General features: G+C 41.0%; 1 protein-coding gene across 3 annotated transcripts in view; it reads right to left on the reverse strand.

Moving 5' to 3' along the window:
- The window catches only part of LOC128697832 (chondroitin sulfate N-acetylgalactosaminyltransferase 1), a 357,581-nt gene that overhangs the window by 17,473 nt on the left and 315,525 nt on the right, over window positions 1-24,583 (reverse strand). For all 3 annotated transcript variants that reach the window (XM_053789765.2, XM_053789768.2, XM_053789767.2), the window contains 4 exons: window positions 21,155-21,283; window positions 14,994-15,180; window positions 11,760-11,924; window positions 10,461-10,647 (listed from right to left, as the gene is read on the reverse strand). In XM_053789765.2, coding sequence (XP_053645740.1) covers window positions 10,461-10,647; window positions 11,760-11,924; window positions 14,994-15,180; window positions 21,155-21,283 — 668 coding nt within the window. The remainder of the gene's footprint in view (window positions 1-10,460; window positions 10,648-11,759; window positions 11,925-14,993; window positions 15,181-21,154; window positions 21,284-24,583) is intronic.

Raw genomic sequence — 24,583 nt, forward strand, 5'->3', positions numbered from 1 at the left:
TATCCCAGCCCATAAAATACTTACAGAGCTACTGTTCTTTTCTTTTTTGTTAGTACAGTGGACCCCGGTTAACGATATTTTTTCATTCCAGAAGTATGTTCAGGTGCCAGTACTGACCGAATTTGTTCTCATAAGGAATATTGTGAAGTAGATTAGTCCATTTCAGACCCCCAAACATACACGTACAAACGCACTTACATAAATACACTTACATAATTGGTCGCATTGGGAGGTGATCGTTAAGCGGGGGTCCACTGTATAATGTAATGTGCAGACTAATACATCATTAGAATATTACACAACTGCATACTAATATATTACCCCTCAAAGGAGGTGCCTTGATGCCACTGAAGGGCTCTTGATCCAAGGAAGTAGACCTATCCTCTCCCTATGGGATTAGCATTCCCCCATGAATGTAATGCTGTAATAATAATAATAATAGGAATTATTTTTATAACACACTGGATGTGTTGATTATAATAATATGCTCATACAAGCCTGTTGGTAGACAGCAATTTTCCAGGGAGGTACTAGCATGAGAGGAAAACCTGTAGTTGTTTTACACAGTGGCAGGATTGCTGGTCTCTTTTTTTTTCATCTCATAAAATGTATGATGACATACATCTTACCAGCTCTACTTACACCAAGTTCATACTATACATGCAGTTGTGGATGTACATGTACACGTATGTCTACACACATTCAGACGAGTTGTCTTCTAATCTCTTAATATTTCTTGTTCTTATAGAACATTCTTTTCACCTCCATGGGAAACCATATGAGAATTCTTCCTCCATAATAAATATCAAAAAAAGGCAACTACAATGTCAGGGAAGCAAGGGGCTGGCAACCCCTTCTCCTGTATAAATTACTGAAAAGACAAGGAAGGAAATAATAATATACTGTATAAACATACTCCCCATCTCCTAGGCACTGTCCCTAAGGGTTTATGTAGACAGCCTGTACTGTCTGCACAGACAGCCCATGCTGTCTGTCAGCTTAGTTCATATTTCGCGCCACTCAAGTGCTGCCATCTATAGGCCTTGCCACTTCAGTATGCCCAGACTTGCCTCGCTCTCACTCACACAGCGGCCTGGCATCAACACACAAGTACTCCCAGCTCTCTCTCGTGGGCATGGCCCTGCCCGGGCCATGGGCACAAACACACAAGCCTGTGTAACCCACCACCACTTAACAATAAACTAAGAAGCCTCCGAAGAAGTATATCATTCACAACCCGCTACAGCCTACCAAATAAACACCCATTATAAATGGTGGCAGCGGTGGGATACTGTAGCGTGGGGTCACTGGGACGCCACTTACAATTCTCGGAGAATTTCGGCAAATTTCGGCTGGATCCTGCTTGTACCTGTGTCTGGATGCTCAAACGTGCAGACACGACATCAGGATAACTCGTTGAGAGACGGATGCTTCTTGTGTAGGGTGATGAAGTGAAGATGACTTCATACCTCTCCTTCCTGTATGTCACCATCGAGTGTTCTAGTAATTATTTCAGTATTGTCGAGAAGATTGAGAGAAGATATATGTCGTGTGTTAATTAATTCCTCTGTCAGTGTTCTCACATTTTAGTATGTCTTAGTCAGTTTTATGCGCAGAAAAGCATCATTTGCTAGTTAAGCCATGTTGTACCGTATGTACAGCGGTGTGTTTGTAAGTTTTCCGTGTGTCCAGTGAGGTCTGTGGTCAGACCCTTGAGTTGTACCACTATGTCACCCGCGTGACCAGTGGTTGACAGCTGATTTCTCAGCCCTGAGCGTATGAGCCCCCTTGTACAGAAAGCTTTTATGCTCGTCGCTCGTGATGTTCTGTAGAATCGTACCTGCTACGATTCCCATCGAGATTTGTTTCACTTCACCTCCAGACCTTCAGAGTGCAGTTATATGTAGAGAAACAAGTCTGGGGACGCTTAGACTACCCTCTGCTATAGCTCCAACTGTCGAGAGATGATACTCGTCAAGCCGCAGCCAGGCCTGTCGGCAGGCGCTGTGTCAGCCTCGTGTCACAAGCTTCAGTGAGCAGCCTGCACAAAGAAGATGTCACTTTGACTGCTAGCTCTCTCACTGCAGTCTGGTGTATGATGTTACGACTCCCAGATGTTTCGCCCAGTCGTCTCTGCCACGACTCGCTCCACAACTCGCTCCACGCTCGCCGGCAGTGACAGCCCAGCGACAGTACCAGTCGAGAAGTGTCCTGAGTCGCTTGCCAGAAGTCCTGCCCAGTTGCCGAGTTTTGTCGACGCCTCACTCGAGGGCACCAGCATGTCGTGCCCCAGGTTGAGTGAAAACCTGCAGCGACTCCTACGATGTCTGCTTCACCGTTCCAGAGGAGACCGTACCCTGTTACGTCACAGCTCAGCCGCAGCGATGTCTCCCGTGTTGCAGTATCTGTCCAGACGCAGGAAGGCGTGCAGTGATGCCCATCGACGCTCACTGCCTTTGACCACGATGTTTAGCACACCCCACATGTTTTTTTCTTCCCTCCCTGTAGGAAGTTTTTTTTCCATGTCCATATGTATATATATGTTTTTATTATGTGTTCTGTGCCCTGTTCCTACGAGAGAGAGACCGAGTTTCTTTTACTACCAGTATTGTCGCGTCGGGACGACGCGCGGTAGGTGGCCGAGCGTATGTAGACAGCCTGTACTGTCTGCACAGACAGCCCATGCTGTCTGTCAGCTTAGTTCATATTTCGCACCACTCAAGTGCTGCCATCTATAGGCCTTGCCACTTCAGTATGCCCAGACTTGCCTCGCTCTCACTCACACAGCGGCCTGGCATCAACACACAAGTACTCCCAGCTCTCTCTCGTGGGCATGGCCCTGCCCGGGCCATGGGCACAAACACACAAGCCTGTGTAACCCACCACCACTTAACAATAAACTAAGAAGCCTCCGAAGAAGTATATCATTCACAACCCGCTACAGCCTACCAAATAAACACCCATTATATTTACCACTTTCCCAAATATAATTGTAATGTAGTGATACAGTAAACAGAATAGATGAAGTGGGTTGGTTTGGAGCTACCCTCACCTCAGATCAAACCTAATTACCTCCCATTCTCCATGCACTTTGTGACTCCTATGAGCTTGGCATTTCTTTATGAAAACAGTAACAATGATAGTATTGAATTGGGCTGAGCAGTGTTTATCCTCCAAGGATAAGGTGGGTGCTGGTTAATGCCTTATAATCCAAGGAATTAAAGTTACCCTTATCTTTTAATTTAGCCTGATACCTCCCAATTTCAAGCTACTGTATTATATACCACTATGGGTTTAGTGCTTCCCTGTGAAGATGACAACAGGCAGTGTTTAACCAAGTGAAAAAATAATGCAGGCAAAATGCTAGAAAAGAGTAAAGACTGGCTGGAGATGCAGAAATTATAATCTTCAAACAAGGAAGACAAATTAAAAATGGATACAACACCATAGCTAAAATAATTATTTCACAGCCATATTAGAAAGAAAATTATCAAAGATCAAGTGATAAAATCTATGTAAGATGAGAAACTACTCTCAGAAAACCCTCAAGGTTTCTTGATACAAAGAATTAGTTACCCTTCCTCTTCCTTGGATGAAACCTGATTACCTTCCACTCCCCATGTACTGCATAGCCCCAATGGGTGTGGTACTTATCAATGAATGTAAAGAAAATAATAAAGAGAATGTACAGTTTATAATAAGCTAAGTAGATGTCAAAATGTACTTACAAATAAGTAAAAATGAGAGTGCCTGAAATCAAGAGAGATAGGCAAGTCAAGCAGAACAGCCATGGAGGTATGGAAGCTCCCTATGGAATCTGACATATGCAGAAGGGCCTGACAAAGTTTCAGTATATTGCTAATGCAGGAGAACTGATAAATGGTGAGCTCATTATGAACTCGTATCTGTAGTTTATGGCACATGACCTGTTTTCCTTTTAAAATACTACATTGGTAATGCAATGAGAGATGACTAAAATATTACCAATGCAGTTACACTAAGGGATGACTAGAGTATTACCAATGTAATATTTTACAAAGAACATGGGCAGAAAAAGTAAAACTACGAACATGGGTCTCTAAAGAGTTTACCATAGAAAGGAATATATATATAGATATATATATATATATATATAGATATATATATATTATATATATATATATATATATATATATAGATATATATATATATATATATATATATATATATATATATATATATATATATATATATATATATATATATATATATATATATATATATATTATATTTATTTATTATTTTTTTATTATCACACCGGCCGATTCCCACCAAGGCAGGGTGGCCCGAAAAAGAAAAACTTTCACCATCATTCACTCCATCACTGTCTTGCCAGAAGGGTGCTTTACACTACAGTCTTTAAACTGCAACATTAACACCCCTCCTTCAGAGTGCAGGCACTGTACTTCCCATCTCCAGGACTCAAGTCCGGCCTGCCGGTTTCCCTGAATCCCTTCATAAATGTTACTTTGCTCACACTCCAACAGCACGTCAAGTATTAAAAACCATTTGTCTCCATTCACTCCTATCAAACACGCTCACGCATGCCTGCTGGAAGTCCAAGCCCCTCGCACACAAAACCTCCTTTACCCCCTCCCTCCAACCCTTCCTAGGCCGACCCCTACCCCGCCTTCCTTCCACTACAGACTGATACACTCTTGAAGTCATTCTGTTTCGCTCCATTCTCTCTACATGTCCGAACCACCTCAACAACCCTTCCTCAGCCCTCTGGACAACAGTTTTGGTAATCCCGCACCTCCTCCTAACTTCCAAACTACGAATTCTCTGCATTATATTCACACCACACATTGCCCTCAGACATGACATCTCCACTGCCTCCAGCCTTCTCCTCGCTGCAACATTCATCACCCACGCTTCACACCCATATAAGAGCGTTGGTAAAACTATACTCTCATACATTCCCCTCTTTGCCTCCAAGGACAAAGTTCTTTGTCTCCACAGACTCCTAAGTGCACCACTCACTCTTTTTCCCTCATCAATTCTATGATTCACCTCATCTTTCATAGACCCATCCGCTGACACGTCCACTCCCAAATATCTGAATACGTTCACCTCCTCCATATATATATATATATATATATATATATATATTTTTTTTTTTTTTTCCAACAAGTCGGCCATCTCCCACCGAGGCAGGGTGACCCAAAAAAGAAAGAAAATCCCCAAAAAGAAAATACTTTCATCATCATTCAACACTTTCACCACACTCACACATTATCGCTGTTTTTGCAGAGGTGCTCAGAACACAACAGTTTAGAAGCATATACGTATAAAGATACACAACATATCCCTCCAAACTGCCAATATCCCAAACCCTTCCTTTAAAGTGCAGGCATTGTACTTCCCATTTCCAGGACTCAAGTCCGACTATAAGAAAATAACCGGTTTCCCTGAATCCCTTCACTAAATATTACCCTGCTCACACTCCAACAGATCGTCAGGTCCCAAGTATCATTCGTCTCCATTCACTCCTATCTAACACGCTCATGCACGCTTGCTGGAAGTATGTATGTATGTATGTATGTAGGTAGGTAGTAGGTTGGTAGACAGCAACCACCCAGGGAGGTACTACCGTCCTGCCAAGTGAGAGTAAAACGAAAGCCTGTAATTGTTTTACATGATGGATAGGATTGCTGGTGTCTTTTGTCTGTCTCATAAATATGCAAGATTACAGGTACGTCTTGCTACTTCTACTTACACTTAGGTCACACTACACATACATGTACATGTTTATACACACTCATCTGAGTTTTCTTTGATTTTATCTTAATAGTTCTTGGTCTTATTACTTTTCCTTTTATATCCATGGGGAAGTGGAATAAGAATCTTTCCTCCGTAAGCCATGCGTGTTGTAAAAGTCAACTAAAATGCCGGGAACAATGGGCTAGTAACCCCTTTTCCTGTAAAGATTACTAAAAAGAATAAGAAGAAGAAAATTGTCAAAGTGGGAAGTCTGAATGTGCGTGGATGTTGTGCAAATGATAAGAAAGAGATGATTGTGGATGTTATGAATGAGAAGAAACTGGATGTCCTGGCTTTAAGTGAAACAAAGCTGAAGGGGGTGGGAGAGTTTCAATGGAGAGGAATAAATGGGATTAGGTCAGGGGTTTCAAATAGAGTTAGAGCTAAAGAAGGAGTAGCAATAATGTTGAAGGATAAGCTATGGCAGGAAAAGAGGGACTACAAATGCATAAATTCAAGGATTATGTGGAGTAAAATAAAGATTGGATGTGAAAAGTGGGTTATAGTAAGCATATATGCACCTGGAGAAGAGAGAAGTGTAGAGGAGAGAGAGAGATTCTGGGAAATGTTGAGTGAATGCATGGGGAGTTTTGAATCAAGTGTGAGAGTAATGGTGGTTGGGGATTTCAATGCTAAAGTGGGTAAAAATGTTATGGAGGGAGTAGTAGGTAAATTTGGGGTGCCAGGGGTAAATGTAAATGGGGAGCCTTTAATTGAGCTATGTGTAGAAAGAAATTTGGTAATAAGTAATACATATTTTATGAAAAAGAGGATAAATAAATATACAAGGTATGATGTAGCACTTAATGAAAGTAGTTTGTTAGATTATGTATTGGTGGATAAAAGGTTGATGGGTAGGCTCCAGGATGTACATGTTTATAGAGGGGCAACTGATATATCAGATCATTATTTAGTTGTAGCTACAGTTAGAGTAAGAGGTAGATGGGAAAAGAGGAAGGTGGCAACAACAAGTAAGAGGGAGGTGAAAGTGTATAAACTAAGGGAGGAGGAAGTTCGGGCGAGATATAAGAGACTATTGGCAGAAAGGTGGGCTAGTGCAAAGATGAGTAGTGGGGGGGTTGAAGAGGGTTGGAATAGTTTTAAAAATGCAGTATTAGAATGTGGGGCAGAAGTTTGTGGTTATAGGAGGGTGGGGGCAGGAGGAAAGAGGAGTGATTGGTGGAATGATGAAGTAAAGGGTGTGATAAAAGAGAAAAAGGTAGCTTACGAGAGGTTTTTACAAAGCAGAAGTGCTATAAGAAGAGCAGAGTATATGGAGAGTAAAAGAAAGGTGAAGAGAGTGGTGAGAGAGCGCAAAAGGAGAGCAGATGAAAGAGTGGGAGAGGCACTGTCAAGAAATTTTAATGAAAATAAGAAAAAATTTTGGAGTGAGTTAAACAAGTTAAGAAAGCCTAGGGAAAGTATGGATTTGTCCGTTAAAAACAGAGTAGGGGAGTTAGTAGATGGGGAGAGGGAGGTATTAGGTAGATGGTGAGAATATTTTGAGGAACTTTTAAATGTTGAGGAAGAAAGGGAGGCAGTAATTTCATGCACTGGCCAGGGAGGTATACCATCTTTTAGGAGTGAAGAAGAGCAGAATGTAAGTGTGGTGGAGGTACGTGAGGCATTACGTAGAATGAAAGAACATAAGAAAGGAGGAACACTGCAGCAGGCCTGTTGGCCCATACTAGGCAGGTCCTTTACAATTCATCCCACTAACAAACATTTGACGAACCCAATTTTCAATGCCACCCAAGAAACAAGCTCCGATGTGCAAGTCCCACTCAAATCCAACCCCTCCCACTCATGTACTTATCCAACCTAAATTTGAAACTACCCAAAGTCCCAGCCTCAATAACCCAACTAGGTAGACTGTTCCACTCATCAACTACCCTATTTCCAAACCAATACTTTCCTATGTCCTTTCTAAATCTAAAAAGGGGGTAAAGCAGCTGGAACTGATGGGATCATGACAGAAATGTTAAAAGCAGGGGGGGATATAGTGTTGGAGTGGTTGGTACTTTTGTTTAATAAATGTATGAAAGAGGGGAAGGTACCTAGGGATTGGCGGAGAGCATGTATAGTCCCTTTATATAAAGGGAAAGGGGACAAAAGAGATTGTAAAAATTATAGAGGAATAAGTTTACTGAGTATACCAGGAAAAGTATACGGTAGAGTTATAATTGAAAGAATTAGAGGCAAGACAGAATGTAGAATTGCGGATGAGCAAGGAGGCTTCAGAGTGGGTAGGGGATGTGTAGATCAAGTGTTTACATTGAAGCATATATGTGAACAGTATTTAGATAAAGGTAGGGAAGTTTTTATTGCATTTATGGATTTAGAAAAGGCATATGATAGAGTGGATAGAGGAGCAATGTGGCAGATGTTGCAAGTTTATGGAATAGGTGGTAAGTTACTAAATGCTGTAAAGAACTTTTATGAGGATAGTGAGGCTCAGGTTAGGGTGTGTAGAAGAGAGGGAGAATACTTCCCGGTAAAAGTAGGTCTTAGACAGGGATGTGTAATGTCACCATGGTTGTTTAATATATTTATAGATGGGGTTGTAAAAGAAGTAAATGCTAGGGTGTTCGGGAGAGGGGTGGGATTAAATTATGGGGAATCAAATTCAAAATGGGAATTGACACAGTTACTTTTTGCTGATGATACCGTGCTTATGGGAGATTCTAAAGAAAAATTGCAAAGGTTAGTGGATGAGTTTGAGAATGTGTGTAAAGGTAGAAAGTTGAAAGTGAACATAGAAAAGAGTAAGGTGATGAGGGTATCAAATGATTTAGATAAAGAAAAATTGGATATCAAATTGGGGAGGAGGAGTATGGAAGAAGTGAATGTTTTCAGATACTTGGGAGTTGACGTGTCGGCGGATGGATTTATGAAGGACGAGGTTAATCATAGAATTGATGAGGGAAAAAAGGTGAGTGGTGCGTTGAGGTATATGTGGAGTCAAAAAACGTTATCTATGGAGGCAAAGAAGGGAATGTATGAAAGTATAGTAATACCAACACTCTTATATGGATGTGAAGCTTGGGTGGTAAATGCAGCAGCGAGGAGACGGTTGGAGGCAGTGGAGATGTCCTGTCTAAGGGCAATGTGTGGTGTAAATATTATGCAGAAAATTCGGAGTGTGGAAATTAGGAGAAGGTGTGGAGTTAATAAAATCATTAGTCAGAGGGCAGAAGAGGGGTTGTTGAGGTGGTTTGGTCATTTAGAGAGAATGGATCAAAGTAGAATGACATGGAAAGCATATAAATCTATAAGGGAAGGAAAGAGGGGTAGGGGTCGTCCTCGAAAGGGTTGGAAAGAGGGGGTAAAGGAGGTTTTGTGGGCGAGGGGCTTGGACTTCCAGCAAGCGTGCATGAGCGTGTTAGATAGGAGTGAATGGAGACGAATGATACTTGGGACCTGACGATCTGTTGGAGTGTGAGCAGGGTAATATTTAGTGAAGGGATTGGGATATTGGCAGTTTGGAGGGATATGTTGTGTATCTTTATATGTGTATGCTTCTAGACTGTTGTATTCTGAGCACCTCTGCAAAAACAGTGATAATGTGTGAGTGTGGTGAAAGTGTTGAATGATGATGAAAGTATTTTCTTTTTGGGGATTTTCTTTTTTGGGTCACCCTGCCTCGGTGGGAGACGGCCGACTTGTTGAAAAAAAAAAAAAAATCAGGGAAACCGGTTATTTTCTTATAGTCGGACTTGAGTCCTGGAAATGGGAAGTACAATGCCTGCGCTTTAAAGGAGGGGTTTGGGATATTGGCAGTTTGGAGGGATATGTTGTGTATCTTTATTCGTACGTATATGCTTCTAAACTGTTGTATTCTGAACACCTCTGCAAAAGCAGTGATAATGTGTGAGTGTGGTGAAAGTGTTGAATGATGATGAAAGTATTTTCTTTTTGGGGATTTTCTTTCTTTTTTGGGTCACCCTGCCTCGGTGGGAGACGGCCGACTTGTTGGAAAAAAAAAAAAAAATATATATATATATATATATATATATATATATATAAATTAGTTATTCACCTAGAAAGCAAAAAATTCTCTACAGAACACTAATAATTTCAGAAATTAAAAGCAGTGCCTTCTAAACATTATTATATTACACTGATGGAGGAGCACTAAACCCGTAGGTACAGCTCTTGGAGGGCACAAATACTAGTAATATACTGTAATCAAGAAATATAACAAAACTAACAGAGGTCAGATAAGAATGAGGACAGGTCAGCTGTGTTCTTAGATTAAAACCTTTCAAAGGGATGCCTTGTTCCTAGTCAAGGGCTCTTGTTTCAAGGAATTGGAACTAAACTCCCTCCTATCAAATCTGATAACAGGAGGACCCCACTTTACAGTATTTTGCTTTATGGCATTTCACTAATACAGCAGTTTTCAATTATACTCATTCTTCATTTATTCAGACTGCCTTCAGTAAGTATATTCACCACTCACTATAAGCTAAGGACAAAAACATTTTAAGGTAAGTAATGTGTGTACTGTATATGCATTTTTTAAGCCTAGCTCTATTGCTCACTTGATATATGGTAGTATAAACATGTTATTAGGAAACAAAGTGAAAAAAGGCTATGTTTCACTTTACAGCTTTCAATGAATACAATGATAATTACTAGGAACAACAAGATCTTACCAGTTGTTTAGTGCTGTGTTGCACTTTAGTAACTACAGTTAATGGTGCAAAGGGTCTTAAAAGCGTGACAGAGCGGTACTGGTGACCGGAGTGGTTGGCATGACGGTCATGGAACTGTAACTCGTACTGAGTGCCACTTGTCGCCACTGTGCGGTACATCCCCTCTACAAAATCATCCACTGTAAATCTGCAAAAGGAGAAAATATCTACATACACTTACTTCTCCAATACTCTCTCCCTCCATTCTGATATACACTCTTTCAGTGCCCAAACATTTTTAATCTGATCACATTGCTTTTCTATGTACACTTTTAATTTCCTTCTTTTACATACCCTCACACCTTCATTCACCAAGATTTGCCAACTCTCATCTAGTATCAAATTCATTCTTTCTTTAATCTCACAATAAAAGTTATATGATTTTATAATATTTATTGCTATTTTTCTATTATTATTATTATCATAAGTAAGCACTAAGCCCATAAGGGTCACACAGTGCTCCACTATTTTTCTATGCCTTGGCCTACCATATAGTATTCAAATTAATATCTAACATACAAAGTAAGACACAAACATAATTCTTTTATAGATCAGAGAAGCTGCACAATGCTGTTATATTTTTCTATGAAAAAGGTGGAGCATAAACATCTGAAATTTTAATACTGTATTAGCAAAAATACTACTGCATTTCAAATATTTACTGGTACTTAAAATATGGATGAACTGTTCATTCTAACTCCATGTCAACAGTAATATATAACTATAAATAAATAAATTGAAGGTAGTAGGTTGGTAGACAGCAACCGCCCAGGGAGATACTACCGTCCTGCCAAGCGAGTGTAAAACGAAAGCCTGTAACTGTTTTACATGATGGTAAGGTTTCGGGTGTCTTGTATCTGTCTCACAAACATGCAAGGTTTCAGGTATGTCTTGCTGCTTCTATTTATACTTAGGTCACACTGCACATGCATGTACTTTAATATATATACACACCCCTCTGGGGTTTCTTCTATTTTTCTTACTAGTTCCTGTCCTTATTTCCTCTTATCTCCTTGGGGAAGTGGAACAGAATTCTTCCTTCGTAAGCCATACGTGTCGTAAGAGGTGACTAAAATGTTGGAAGCAAGAAGGCTAGTAACCCCTTCTCCTGTATATATTACTAAAGTTAAAAACAGAGACTTGTGTTTTTCTTTTTTGGGCCACCCTGCTTCAGTGGGATTAGGCTGGTTTGTTGAAAGAAGAAGAAATAAATAATTGTATGTATGCATGCATGATTTTTGCAAACTAGACAGCACTCACCTGGCAGGTATGGGTGTATTAAGATGATCAAGAGCTGCAGTGAGAGCAGCAAGAATATCACGACGCTTAAAGCCTATAGGTTTCTCCACCACTCTCTTACCCAGGCCAAGCTCTGAGGGGTACACCCTTGACCATGTGAAATGGGAGAAAGCCACAATCTCATACCTGAGGAAACATCAATTATTTAGGAATCTCTCATCTGAAAATGTTATGAAAATTCTTAAGATAATTTAGGTAAATTTTGCTACTCAATATTATGTAAATGGTGGTAAGGTTTGGGTATTTCGTTACTTTTGATGCAAAATTAAAAACTGGTATAACTTTAGCTTACTGTTTTAATGGGAAGGAAATTGGCAAAAGAAACCAATCTTTAGATCTATAAAACTATGATAATTAGCAACTACTCAGGAAAAATCAAACAATATTATAATAAACACTAGTTAGTTTCAGAAATGAACCCACAAGGAGACTATGAAACAAGACAAGGCGACTACTGCATATTTCGGCTTCACACAGAGACCTCTTTTAATCTTTGATGCATAGAATGAAGATGATGCAATTAAATATTGATGGTATTAAGTACTGTACCCCATACTCATGGAGTGGGCCATAATCAAGATTACAAAAGCACACAATGGTACAATAAGACTGCATTCTCTTTAGGCCTTTGACATTACACCCATAGTGCCCAATAGATAATTCAGCCTGGCCCAATGGGTTCAGGGATCGGACCTCAAAACTTTATCTGATTAAAGTTACAGAAGTAACAGTTGGTTTAGAAAGTCAGTGAATTCAGTCACATTCTTCATAATGGAAACATTAGAGGTACCTTCAACAATATATAAAATACTATATAAACGTTCCCCTCAAGGAAGGTTCCTTGATGTTGGTGAGAGGCTCTTGATTTAGGGAATTGGGTCTGTGCTCCAGTACACTGAATTAAGCCTGAATGCCTTCCACATCATCCCCCCCCAGGCGCTGTATAATCCTCCGGGTTTAGCGCTTCCCCCTTGATTATAATAATAATAATATTTTTTTTTTTTTTATTATCACCTAAAGTCAGTTCCGGATCAGCCGGGCTGTGGCTCGTATGTTGGTTTGCGTGCAGCCAGCAGCAACAGCCTGGTTGATCAGGCGCTGATCCACCAGGAGGCCTGGTCACAGACCGGGCCGCGGGGGCGTTGACCCCCGAAACTCTCTCCAGGTAAACTCCAGGTATCACACTGGCCGATTCCCACCAAGGCAGGGTGGCCCGAAAAAGAAAAACTTTCACCATCATTCACTCCATCACTGTCTTGCCAGAAGGGTGCTTTACACTACAGTTTTTAAACTGCAACATTAACACCCCTCCTTCAGAGTGCAGGCACTGTACTTCCCATCTCCAGGACTCAAGTCCGGCCTGCCGGTTTCCCTGAACCCCTTCATAAATGTTACTTTGCTCACACTCCAACAGCACGTCAAGTATTAAAAACCATTTGTCTCCATTCACTCCTATCAAACACGCTCACGCATGCCTGCTGGAAGTCCAAGCCCCTCGCACACAAAACCTCCTTTACCCCCTCCCTCCAACCTTTCCTAGGCCGACCCCTACCCCGCCTTCCTTCCACTACAGACTGATACACTCTTGAAGTCATTCTGTTTCGCTCCATTCTCTCTACATGTCCGAACCACCTCAACAACCCTTCCTCAGCCCTCTGGACAACAGTTTTGGTAATCCCGCACCTCCTCCTAACTTCCAAACTACGAATTCTCTGCATTATATTCACACCACACATTGCCCTCAGACATGACATCTCCACTGCCTCCAGCCTTCTCCTCGCTGCAACATTCATCACCCACGCTTCACACCCATATAAGAGCGTTGGTAAAACTATACTCTCATACATTCCCCTCTTTGCCTCCAGGGACAAAGTTCTTTGTCTCCACAGACTCCTAAGTGCACCACTCACTCTTTTTCCCTCATCAATTCTATGATTCACCTCATCTTTCATAGACCCATCCGCTGACACGTCCACTCCCAAATATCTGAATACGTTCACCTCCTCCATACTCTCTCCCTCCAATCTGATATCCAATCTTTCATCACCTAATCTTTTTGTTATCCTCATAACCTTACTCTTTCCTGTATTCACCTTTAATTTTCTTCTTTTGCACACCCTACCAAATTCATCCACCAATCTCTGCAACTTCTCTTCAGAATCTCCCAAGAGCACAGTGTCATCAGCAAAGAGCAGCTGTGACAACTCCCACTTTGTGTGTGATTCTTTATCTTTTAACTCCACACCTCTTGCCAAGACCCTCGCATTTACTTCTCTTACAACCCCATCTATAAATATATTAAACAACCACGGTGACATCACACATCCTTGTCTAAGGCCTACTTTTACTGGGAAAAAATTTCCCTCTTTCCTACATACTCTAACTTGAGCCTCACTATCCTCGTAAAAACTCTTCACTGCTTTCAGTAACCTACCTCCTACACCATACACTTGCAACATCTGCCACACTGTCCCCCTATCCACCCTGTCATACGCCTTTTCCAAATCCATAAATGCCACAAAGACCTCTTTAGCCTTATCTAAATACTGTTCACTTATATGTTTCACTGTAAACACCTGGTCCACACACCCCCTACCTTTCCTAAAGCCTCCTTGTTCATCTGCTATCCTATTCTCCGTCCTACTCTTAATTCTTTCAATTATAACTCTACCATACACTTTACCAGGTATACTCAACAGACTTATCCCCCTATAATTTTTGCACTCTCTTTTATCCCCTTTGCCTTTATACAAAGGAACTATGCATGCTCTCTGCCAATCCCTATAAACGTTATATATTATCGAGTGATTCTGTATTCACTGGAAAAAGTACACTTACTGTTAATTAGTTTGTCAATGGCAGAGTATATATTTAGTTAAGTTTTCTTGCTTCCTTAATGCAATGGATGACAACTATTTCAGTCATCTTGTTAAGCTAATAAGTGGATGGCAGATGCTTTAATGTGTAACACTGGTAAAGTTAGTCTAGCTAGATGCAGAGGTATAAACATTTGACTAACTCATTTGCTGTGTTATTAGCTTCCATCTTTTTTTACCCTTGTTTCTGGTAACTGCTTTTTAAAGTGTCACTCTCTATCCTATCAACTGCTCAAAATACATTATCTTTTGCCATGATCATACCTTCCCTAGTACTCTCCTCTTCTCTTCCAGAGAAGTCGTGCTCATGTAAACTTACTCATTATTAAGCGGGATGCCCTGCGTGATCTCGGACTGAGCGACCTGGTGTTGTATTACAGCTCCACAGGGACCATCCACCACCACTACATTAGTGTTGGTGGCAGTGTCACCACTGCCACCAGATACAAGTGTAGGCGCTTCCAACCCACCCCACCCTGGGCTCTCAGATGACTCTGAATCACCTCCTTAAAAAAAAGAAAAAATAAACAATTAAGGTTATGGAATTACACATTAAACATCTTCATAAAATTCTGAAATTTTTTTCAATATTTTTAGCATTTTCATGATACATACTTTAATTGTGCAAGAGAATAGCCACAACACTATGATGAACACTTCAGACATAATCCACCCTTGGGAGAGAAACCTTATAACAATTTGGTCTGTCTTGTATCAACGTCAAATCACAACTCGGGTGTGGCTTGACAATGGTCCAAAATGGATTGACACAAAATAGGTTTCCTCGCCTAAGAGTGGGTTATTTGTGGCTTAATTGGTAGCATCCTCAGCTCACACAGAGAAGGTCTGGGATTGATCCCCAGCATGGGTGCAACATTTAGCATGTTTCCTTACATCTGGTGCCCCTGTTCACCTGGGTGTTAGCTGACTGTTGTAGGTCACTTCCTGGGGGACAAGATTAGCTGATGAACCCTTGCTGAAATACTGGTCTCCAAACTTGTGCTAACACTACTGAAGTCTTCCAGCTCAGGGTGACACATTTCAATACCTATGAACCCCATCATGCATAATGAAATATGACAGGGAAACATAGCTAGCTTTTGCTCCCACTTTAATTATATAGAATAGGGTAGCAGCATACTACTGATGTATCCAATTTTGTTGAACATAGTACTGTATATAAAAAAGCAGAGGGGGTCTCCTACACCCTCACCTGGATCCAGAAACCGGCTTCCCACCAAAAACCGTTAAATAAATATCCACAAAGCAGAAAAATGGAACTGATGAATGAAAACAAGTAACTTTGTATGATTTTTTTTTTTGGGTTGGGGGGTGGGGTGGGGGTTCTTCTTCTATCTTTCTTCTTTCAACACACCAGCCGTATCCCACCGAGGTGGGGTGGCCCAAAAGGAAAAACAAAAGCTTCTCCTTTTACATTAAGTAATATATACAGGAGAAGGGGTTTGGGGGGGTTATCCTAGGTAATTTACATTAGGTATGATAACTGTACTTAAGTGTACCTGTGCCTAAATAAACTTATTTACATGCCCTTCCTGTGACATGCCTAGCAAGCAAAATAAGACAAGGACAAGAGTCCCAAAGATTCAGTAATTTCATTAAGGCACAGGTACAGGAGTACAATTATCATACATCGTGTCAATTACCTAGGATAACCCAAGAAATTCAGAAAAGTGACTGATTTCCATGGGGATCCTTGATAACAGGTAATCTGTCACTGATGGCAAGATGCCCAATACTTGACATGGGTGAAATATTGGGCATAATAATTTTATTTCAGCATTATACAATGTTTGTACAGAGATGGGGCACATTTTTTGTACATTTAGAAAGCCCATAGTTATGCAGAACATTTCAGGCAACAGTTCCTTACACCTGCTGTTCCTGTTCACTTAGTTTTCAGTAGGTTCCTGGGTGTTAGTCGACTTGTGTGGGTTGCATCCTGTGAAGAAATTTAATAAAATCTAATTTGCCCAAAATGCTCTGCATAACCAGGGACTTTCGATATAGTGTGTCACTGATGTCAGCTATGGTCTGTATAAGTTGTATCATGTACTTGTAGAAATAAAGATTATTATTATTATTAAATGCTCTGCACAACCAGCTCTACCAGAAGGGAAACTTGGAATCAAGTTTATTTAGGCACAAGTGCAATTAATAACATACATAATGTAAATAACCCACCAGGATCACTCAAAGTCAGACAACGTGACTTACTTCCATTGAGGTCCTTGGAAGGTCTGTCTGTCACTTGGCCAAAATATTAATGCTTCAGTTGCCCTTCCTAGTGCATTCTAGCACAGGTAATTTTTTGCTAATATCTTTAAAAATAACAATTTGCTAAATAAACGGCTAGTATTTTTAACAGGATTTAGATAACCTGTGTGTATCTTAAATATATTAATGACTGAGTTCTGGCTACCGTTACCTTAACTCTGATATTATTATTATTATTATTATTATTATTATTACTGTATTATCATAACTAAGTGCTAAACCCACCTGGGCAATACAGCATTACCTTTAATATACCTTTGATGAGCTCAGGTAATTTCTGAGTTGCAATTGTTTTAAAATATATACATGCTATGGTTAGTCAGCTCACAGGATGTAGCAAGGAAAAAATTATAAGATAAAACTCCAAATTTTGGCCAAGGAAAAAAATCACAGGAAATGAAGCTACTTTAAATATGCTTAACTTGTGGCCTGATTTACACTAGTGATATGGTTATGTATGTTCTCAAAAGACCTTAATGAGAATCTCGAGAATGTTGTTCACCTTACATATACAGAGCAGCATTCATCTATCTGTGGTTGGAGGGGTCAAGTCTTAGCTCCTGGCCCCACCTCTCTGCTATTAGTTAACAGACCCTCCAGGGAGGTTCCTTGATGCTGGTGAGGGGCTCTTGATCTAGGGAATTGGATCTGTGCTCCAGTTCCCCGAATTCCTTCCATCCCTCCCCCCAGGCGCTGTATAATCCCAAGGGTTTAGCGCTCCCCCATACCTGGACCTGGAGTTTACCTGGAGAGAGTTTCGGGGGTCAACGCCCCCGCGGCCCGGTCTGTGACCAGGCCTCCTGGTGGATCAGCGCCTGATCAACCAGGCTGTTGCTGCTGGCTGCACGCAAACCAACGTACGAGCCACAGCCCGGCTGATCAGGAACTGACTTTAGGTGCTTGTCCAGTGCCAGCTTGAAGACTGCCAGGGGTCTGTTGGTAATCCCCCTTATGTGTGCTGGGAGGCAGTTGAACAGTCTCGGTCCCCTGACACTTATTGTATGGTCTCTTAACGTGCTAGTGACACCCCTGCTTTTCATTGGGGGGATGGTGCATCGTCTGCCAAGTCTTTTGCTTTCGTAGTGAGTGATTTTCGTGTGCAAGTTCGGTACTAGTCCCTCTAGGATTTTCCAGGTGTATATAATCATGTATCTCTCCCTCCTGCGTTCCAGGGAATACAGGTTTAGAAACCTCAAGCGCTCCCAGTAATTGAGGTGTTTTATCTCCGTTATGCGCGCCGTGAAAGTTCTCTGTACATTTTCTAGGTCGGCAATTTCACCTGCCTTGAAAGGTGCTGTTAGAGTGCAGCAATATTCCAGCCTAGATAGAACAAGTGACCTGAAGAGTGTCATCATGGGCTTGGCCTCCCTAGTTTTGAAGGTTCTCATTATCCATCCTGTCATTTTTCTAGCAGATGCGATTGATACAATGTTATGGTCCTTGAAGGTGAGATCCTCCGACATAATCACTCCCAGGTCTTTGACGTTGGTGTTTCGCTCTATTTTGTGGCCAGAATTTGTTTTGTACTCTGATGAAGATTTAATTTCCTCATGTTTACCATATCTGAGTAATTGAAATTTCTCATCGTTGAACTTCATATTGTTTTCTGCAGCCCACTGAAAGATTTGGTTGATGTCCGCCTGGAGCCTTGCAGTGTCTGCAATGGAAGACACTGTCATGCAGATTCGGGTGTCATCTGCAAAGGAAGACACGGTGCTGTGGCTGACATCCTTGTCTATGTCGGATATGAGGATGAGGAACAAGATGGGAGCTAGTACTGTGCCTTGTGGAACAGAGCTTTTCACCGTAGCTGCCTCGGACTTTACTCTGTTGACGACTACTCTCTGTGTTCTGTTAGTGAGGAAATTATAGATCCATCGACCAACTTTTCCTGGTATTCCTTTAGCGCGCATTTTGTGCGCTATTACGCCATGGTCACACTTGTCGAAGGCTTTTGCAAAGTCTGTATATATTACATCTGCATTCTTTTTGTCTTCTAGTGCATTTAGGACCTTGTCGTAGTGATCCAGTAGTTGAGACAGACAGGAGCGACCTGTTCTAAACCCATGTTGCCCTGGGTTGTGTAACTGATGGGTTTCTAGATGGGTGGTGATCTTGCTTCTTAGGACCCTTTCAAAGATTTTTATGATATGGGATGTTAGTGCTATTGGTCTGTAGTTCTTTGCTGTTGCTTTACTGCCCCCTTTGTGGAGTGGGGCTATGTCTGTTGTTTTTAGTAACTGAGGGACGACCCCCGTGTCCATGCTCCCTCTCCATAGGATGGAAAAGGCTCGTGATAGGGGCTTCTTGCAGTTCTTGATGAACACAGAGTTCCATGAGTCTGGCCCTGGGGCAGAGTGCATGGGCATGTCATTTATCGCCTGTTCGAAGTCATTTGGCGTCAGGATAACATCGGATAGGCTTGTGTTAATCAAATTTTGTGGCTCTCTCATAAAAAATTCATTTTGATCTTCGACTCTCAGTCTGGTTAGCGGCTTGCTAAAAACTGAGTCATATTGGGACTTGAGTAGCTCACTCATTTCCTTGCTGTCATCTGTGTAGGACCCATCTTGTTTAAGTAGGGGCCCAATACTGGACGTTGTTCTCGATTTTGATTTGGCATAGGAGAAGAAATACTTTGGGTTTCTTTCGATTTCATTTATGGCTTTTAGTTCTTCCCGCGATTCCTGACTCCTAAAGGATTCTTTTAGCTTAAGTTCGATGCTTGCTATTTCTCTGACCAGTGTCTCCCTGCGCATTTCTGATATATTGACCTCTTTTAGCCGCTCTGTTATTCTTTTCCGTCGCCTGTAAAGGGAGCGCCTGTCTCTTTCTATTTTACATCTACTCCTCCTTTTTCTTAGAGGAATAAGCCTTGTGCATACATCGAGTGCCACCGAGTTAATCTGTTCTAGGCATAAGTTTGGGTCTGTGTTGCTTAGTATATCTTCCCAGCTTATATCGGTTAGGACTTGGTTTACTTGGTCCCACTTTATGTTTTTGTTATTGAAGTTGAATTTGGTGAATGCTCCCTCGTGACTAGTCTCATTTTGTCGGTCTGGGGCTCCACGCATACATGTCTGAACCTCAATTATGTTGTGATCTGAGTATATTGTTTTTGATATGGTGACATTTCTTATCAGATCATCATTGTTAGTGAAGATGAGGTCTAGTGTATTCTCCAGTCTAGTAGGCTCTATTAATAATAATAATAATAATAATAATAATAATAATAATAATAATTGTGGAAAATACTGTATATTTTCCGGAAATATGGTAATTTATAGGTAAATAGATGCCCTATATTGTATTTAGTAAAAGTGTATTTTTAAAAAGAGGGGAGTCACCATTTTGTTTGAATTTGGATTAGAAACGTTGGTGTAATGGGAAGAATTTTTCGTGCTCTAAAGGTTAAAATTAGGCTGACACCTCTCAAATAGGAGACGAAATTGATGGATGTGCATTCCTGCATAACTTGAGATATCAGGCGACTGGACAAGACAGCTCCAGGAACCTCAGATAAGTCTTATGTAGTAACCTGGCCAGTGTTATTTTCATAGATAGACAGTGAGGTTTTCTGAGTATGATACACATTAATCTCCAGTCAAATTGGTGAGTGTTATGATTAGATATATTCTCCTTCTGTTATATAAATGTGTGTATATACTATAATCCTTTTTTAATTTTAATATACAGTCCACAAATTTATATATTTACCAGCATTCCTGGTGATGTATATTTCATTTAATTAATAGGTCCAGAGCAACTTGTGGATATGAGAGTGGTAGGTATCGAAGGGGGACATTTTTTGCGACCTAGGTGTCCCAAATTCCTACTTGTCTAACTGATAAATAATAATTATCAATGTTCATTTACTGTTATGTATATAATGATACATTCAGATAAATGCAATTTTCCACAATAATGTTAGTTAACAGTTAGTTTTAAGTTGAACTAGGTAGCATGGTGGTGAAATTGGCCTATATGGGGTTTTGTGACTAGCTCTGTACTAGGTTAAGTTATATAAAGTTTGTCAGGAAACAGAACAAGTGTTTCCTGAAGTAGGTCTTAGTTATATAACCCACATTATTATAATCAGCTGACCGAGAATTTTTCACTGGCTTACCCTTTTAAAAAATATAGTATTATATATCCCTGCGTGAGCCTAAAAGGATATATACTTACTGGTGCCATGTACCCTGGAGAGCTCTTCTTTGAGCTGTGCTATCTGGAGGAGGAGACGTCGAGTGTGAGCTCTATGTTCCTCCTCCCTCCACGCCAGCTGTCTCTCGTAGCTTGCACCTTCATCCTCACCTGAGATAAAATTAGATATAAGTATAATATACCTGTCTGTAAATGCAGTAATTATTATTATTATTATTATTATTATTATTATAATCAAGGGGAAGCGCTAAACCCGTAGGATTATACAGCGCCTGGGGGAGGGGATGTGGAAGGCATTCAGGCTTAATTCGGGGAACTGGAGCACAGATCCAATTCCCTAAATCAAGAGCCCCTCACCAACATCAAGGAACCTTCCCTGAGGGGTGTAAAAAAAAAAATGAGGTAAAAGGGCAAATGTGCAACTAGTGAGACACTATGTGGCAAGGCTTCACCCTCCAGGAACTTTCTCAAGCTAATACAAAAAATACATGGATACCCAAATATATCCTGTATCCAGTGTAAATTATTATAATCATAACTACGCACTAAACCCATAGGAGTCCTACGGATCTGCATCCTTGTGTAAAATATTTCATCAGTTGTGCGTGTCCTTCTGCCTGACTTGTAGTGACCATATTTTGTATAAATGTATCATTTATTATCACACCGGCCGATTTCCACCAAGGCAGGGTGGCCCGAAAAAGAAAAACTTTCACCATCATTCACTCCATCACTGTCTTGCCAGAAGGGTGCTTTACACTACAGTTTTTAAACTGCAACATTAACACCCCTCCTTCAGAGTGCAGGCACTGTACTTCCCATCTCCAGGACTCAAGTCCGGCCTGCCGGTTTCCCTGAATCCCTTCATAAATGTTACTTTGCTCACACTCCAACAGCACGTCAAGTATTAAAAACCATTTGTCTCCATTCACTCCTATCAAACACGCTCACGCATGCCTGCTGGAAGTCCAAGCCCCAGGCACACAAAACCTCCTTTACCCCCTCCCTCCAACCCTTCCTAGGCCGACCCCTACCCCGCCTTCCTTCCACTACAGACTGATACACTCTTGAAGTCATTCTGTTTCGCTCCATTCTCTCTACATGTCCGAACCACCTCAACAACCCTTCCTCAGCCCTCTGGACAACAGTTTTGGTAATCCTGCACCTCCTCCTAACTTCCAAACTACGAATTCTCTGCATTATATTCACACCACACATTGCCCTCAGACATGACATCTCCACTGCCTCCAGCCTTCTCCTCGCTGCAACATTCATCACCCACGCTTCACACCCATATAAGAGCGTTGGTAAAACTATACTCTCATACATTCCCCTCTTTGCCTCCAAGGACAAAGTTCTTTGTCTCCACAGACTCCTAAGTGCACCACTCACTCTTTTTCCCTCATCAATTCTATGATTCACCTCATCTTTCATAGACCCATCCGCTGACACGTCCACTCCCAAATATCTGAATACGTTCACCTCCTCCATACTCTCTCCCTCCAATCTGATATTCAATCTTTCATCACCTAATCTTTTTGTTATCCTCATAACCTTACTCTTTCCTGTATTCACCTTTAATTTTCTTCTTTTGCACACCCTACCAAATTCATCCACCAATCTCTGCAACTTCTCTTCAGAATCTCCCAAGAGCACAGTGTCATCAGCAAAGAGCAGCTGTGACAACTCCCACTTTGTGTGTGATTCTTTATCTTTTAACTCCACGCCTCTTGCCAAGACCCTCGCATTTACTTCTCTTACAACCCCATCTATAAATATATTAAACAACCACGGTGACATCACACATCCTTGTCTAAGGCCTACTTTTACTGGGAAAAAATTTCCCTCTTTCCTACATACTCTAACTTGAGCCTCACTATCCTCGTAAAAACTCTTCACTGCTTTCAGTAACCTACCTCCTACACCATACACTTGCAACATCTGCCACATTGCCCCCCTATCCACCCTGTCATACGCCTTTTCCAAATCCATAAATGCCACAAAGACCTCTTTAGCCTTATCTAAATACTGTTCACTTATATGTTTCACTGTAAACACCTGGTCCACACACCCCCTACCTTTCCTAAAGCCTCCTTGTTCATCTGCTATCCTATTCTCCGTCTTACTCTTAATTCTTTCAATTATAACTCTACCATACACTTTACCAGGTACACTCAACAGACTTATCCCCCTATAATTTTTGCACTCTCTTTTTTCCCCTTTGCCTTTATACAAAGGAACTATGCATGCTCTCTGCCAATCCCTAGGTACCTTACCCTCTTCCATACATTTATTAAACAATTGCACCAACCACTCCAAAACTATATCCCCACCTGCTTTTAACATTTCTATCTTTATCCCATCAATCCCGGCTGCCTTACCCCCTTTCATTTTACCTACTGCCTCACGAACTTCCCCCACACTCACAACTGGCTCTTCCTCACTCCTACAAGATGTTATTCCTCCTTGCCCTATACACGAAATCACAGCTTCCCTATCTTCATCAACATTTAACAATTCCTCAAAATATTCCTTCCATCTTCCCAATACCTCTAACTCTCCATTTAATAACTCTCTTCTCCTATTTTTAACTGACAAATCCATTTGTTCTCTAGGCTTTCTTAACTTGTTAATCTCACTCCAAAACTTTTTCTTATTTTCAACAAAATTTGTTGATAACATCTCACCCACTCTCTCATTTGCTCTCTTTTTACATTGCTTCACCACTCTCTTAACCTCTCTCTTTTTCTCCATATACTCTTCCCTCCTTGCATCACTTCTACTTTGTAAAAACTTCTCATATGCTAACTTTTTCTCCCTTACTACTCTCTTTACATCATCATTCCACCAATCGCTCCTCTTCCCTCCTGCACCCACTTTCCTGTAACCACAAACTTCTGCTGAACACTCTAACACTACATTTTTAAACCTACCCCATACCTCTTCGACCCCATTGCCTATGCTCTCATTAGCCCATCTATCCTCCAATAGCTGTTTATATCTTACCCTAACTGCCTCCTCTTTTAGTTTATAAACCTTCACCTCTCTCTTCCCTGATGCTTCTATTCTCCTTGTATCCCATCTACCTTTTACTCTCAGTGTAGCTACAACTAGAAAGTGATCTGATATATCTGTGGCCCCTCTATAAACATGTACATCCTGAAGTCTACTCAACAGTCTTTTATCTACCAATACATAATCCAACAAACTACTGTCATTTCGCCCTACATCATATCGTGTATACTTATTTATCCTCTTTTTCTTAAAATATGTATTACCTATAACTAAACCCCTTTCTATACAAAGTTCAATCAAAGGGCTCCCATTATCATTTACACCTGGCACCCCAAACTTACCTACCACACCCTCTCTAAAAGTTTCTCCTACTTTAGCATTCAAGTCCCCTACCACAATTACTCTCTCACTTGGTTCAAAGGCTCCTATACATTC

This window comes from Cherax quadricarinatus, chromosome 68 (assembly GCF_038502225.1).
Source record: "Cherax quadricarinatus isolate ZL_2023a chromosome 68, ASM3850222v1, whole genome shotgun sequence".
NCBI classification, from domain to species: domain Eukaryota; kingdom Metazoa; phylum Arthropoda; class Malacostraca; order Decapoda; family Parastacidae; genus Cherax; species Cherax quadricarinatus.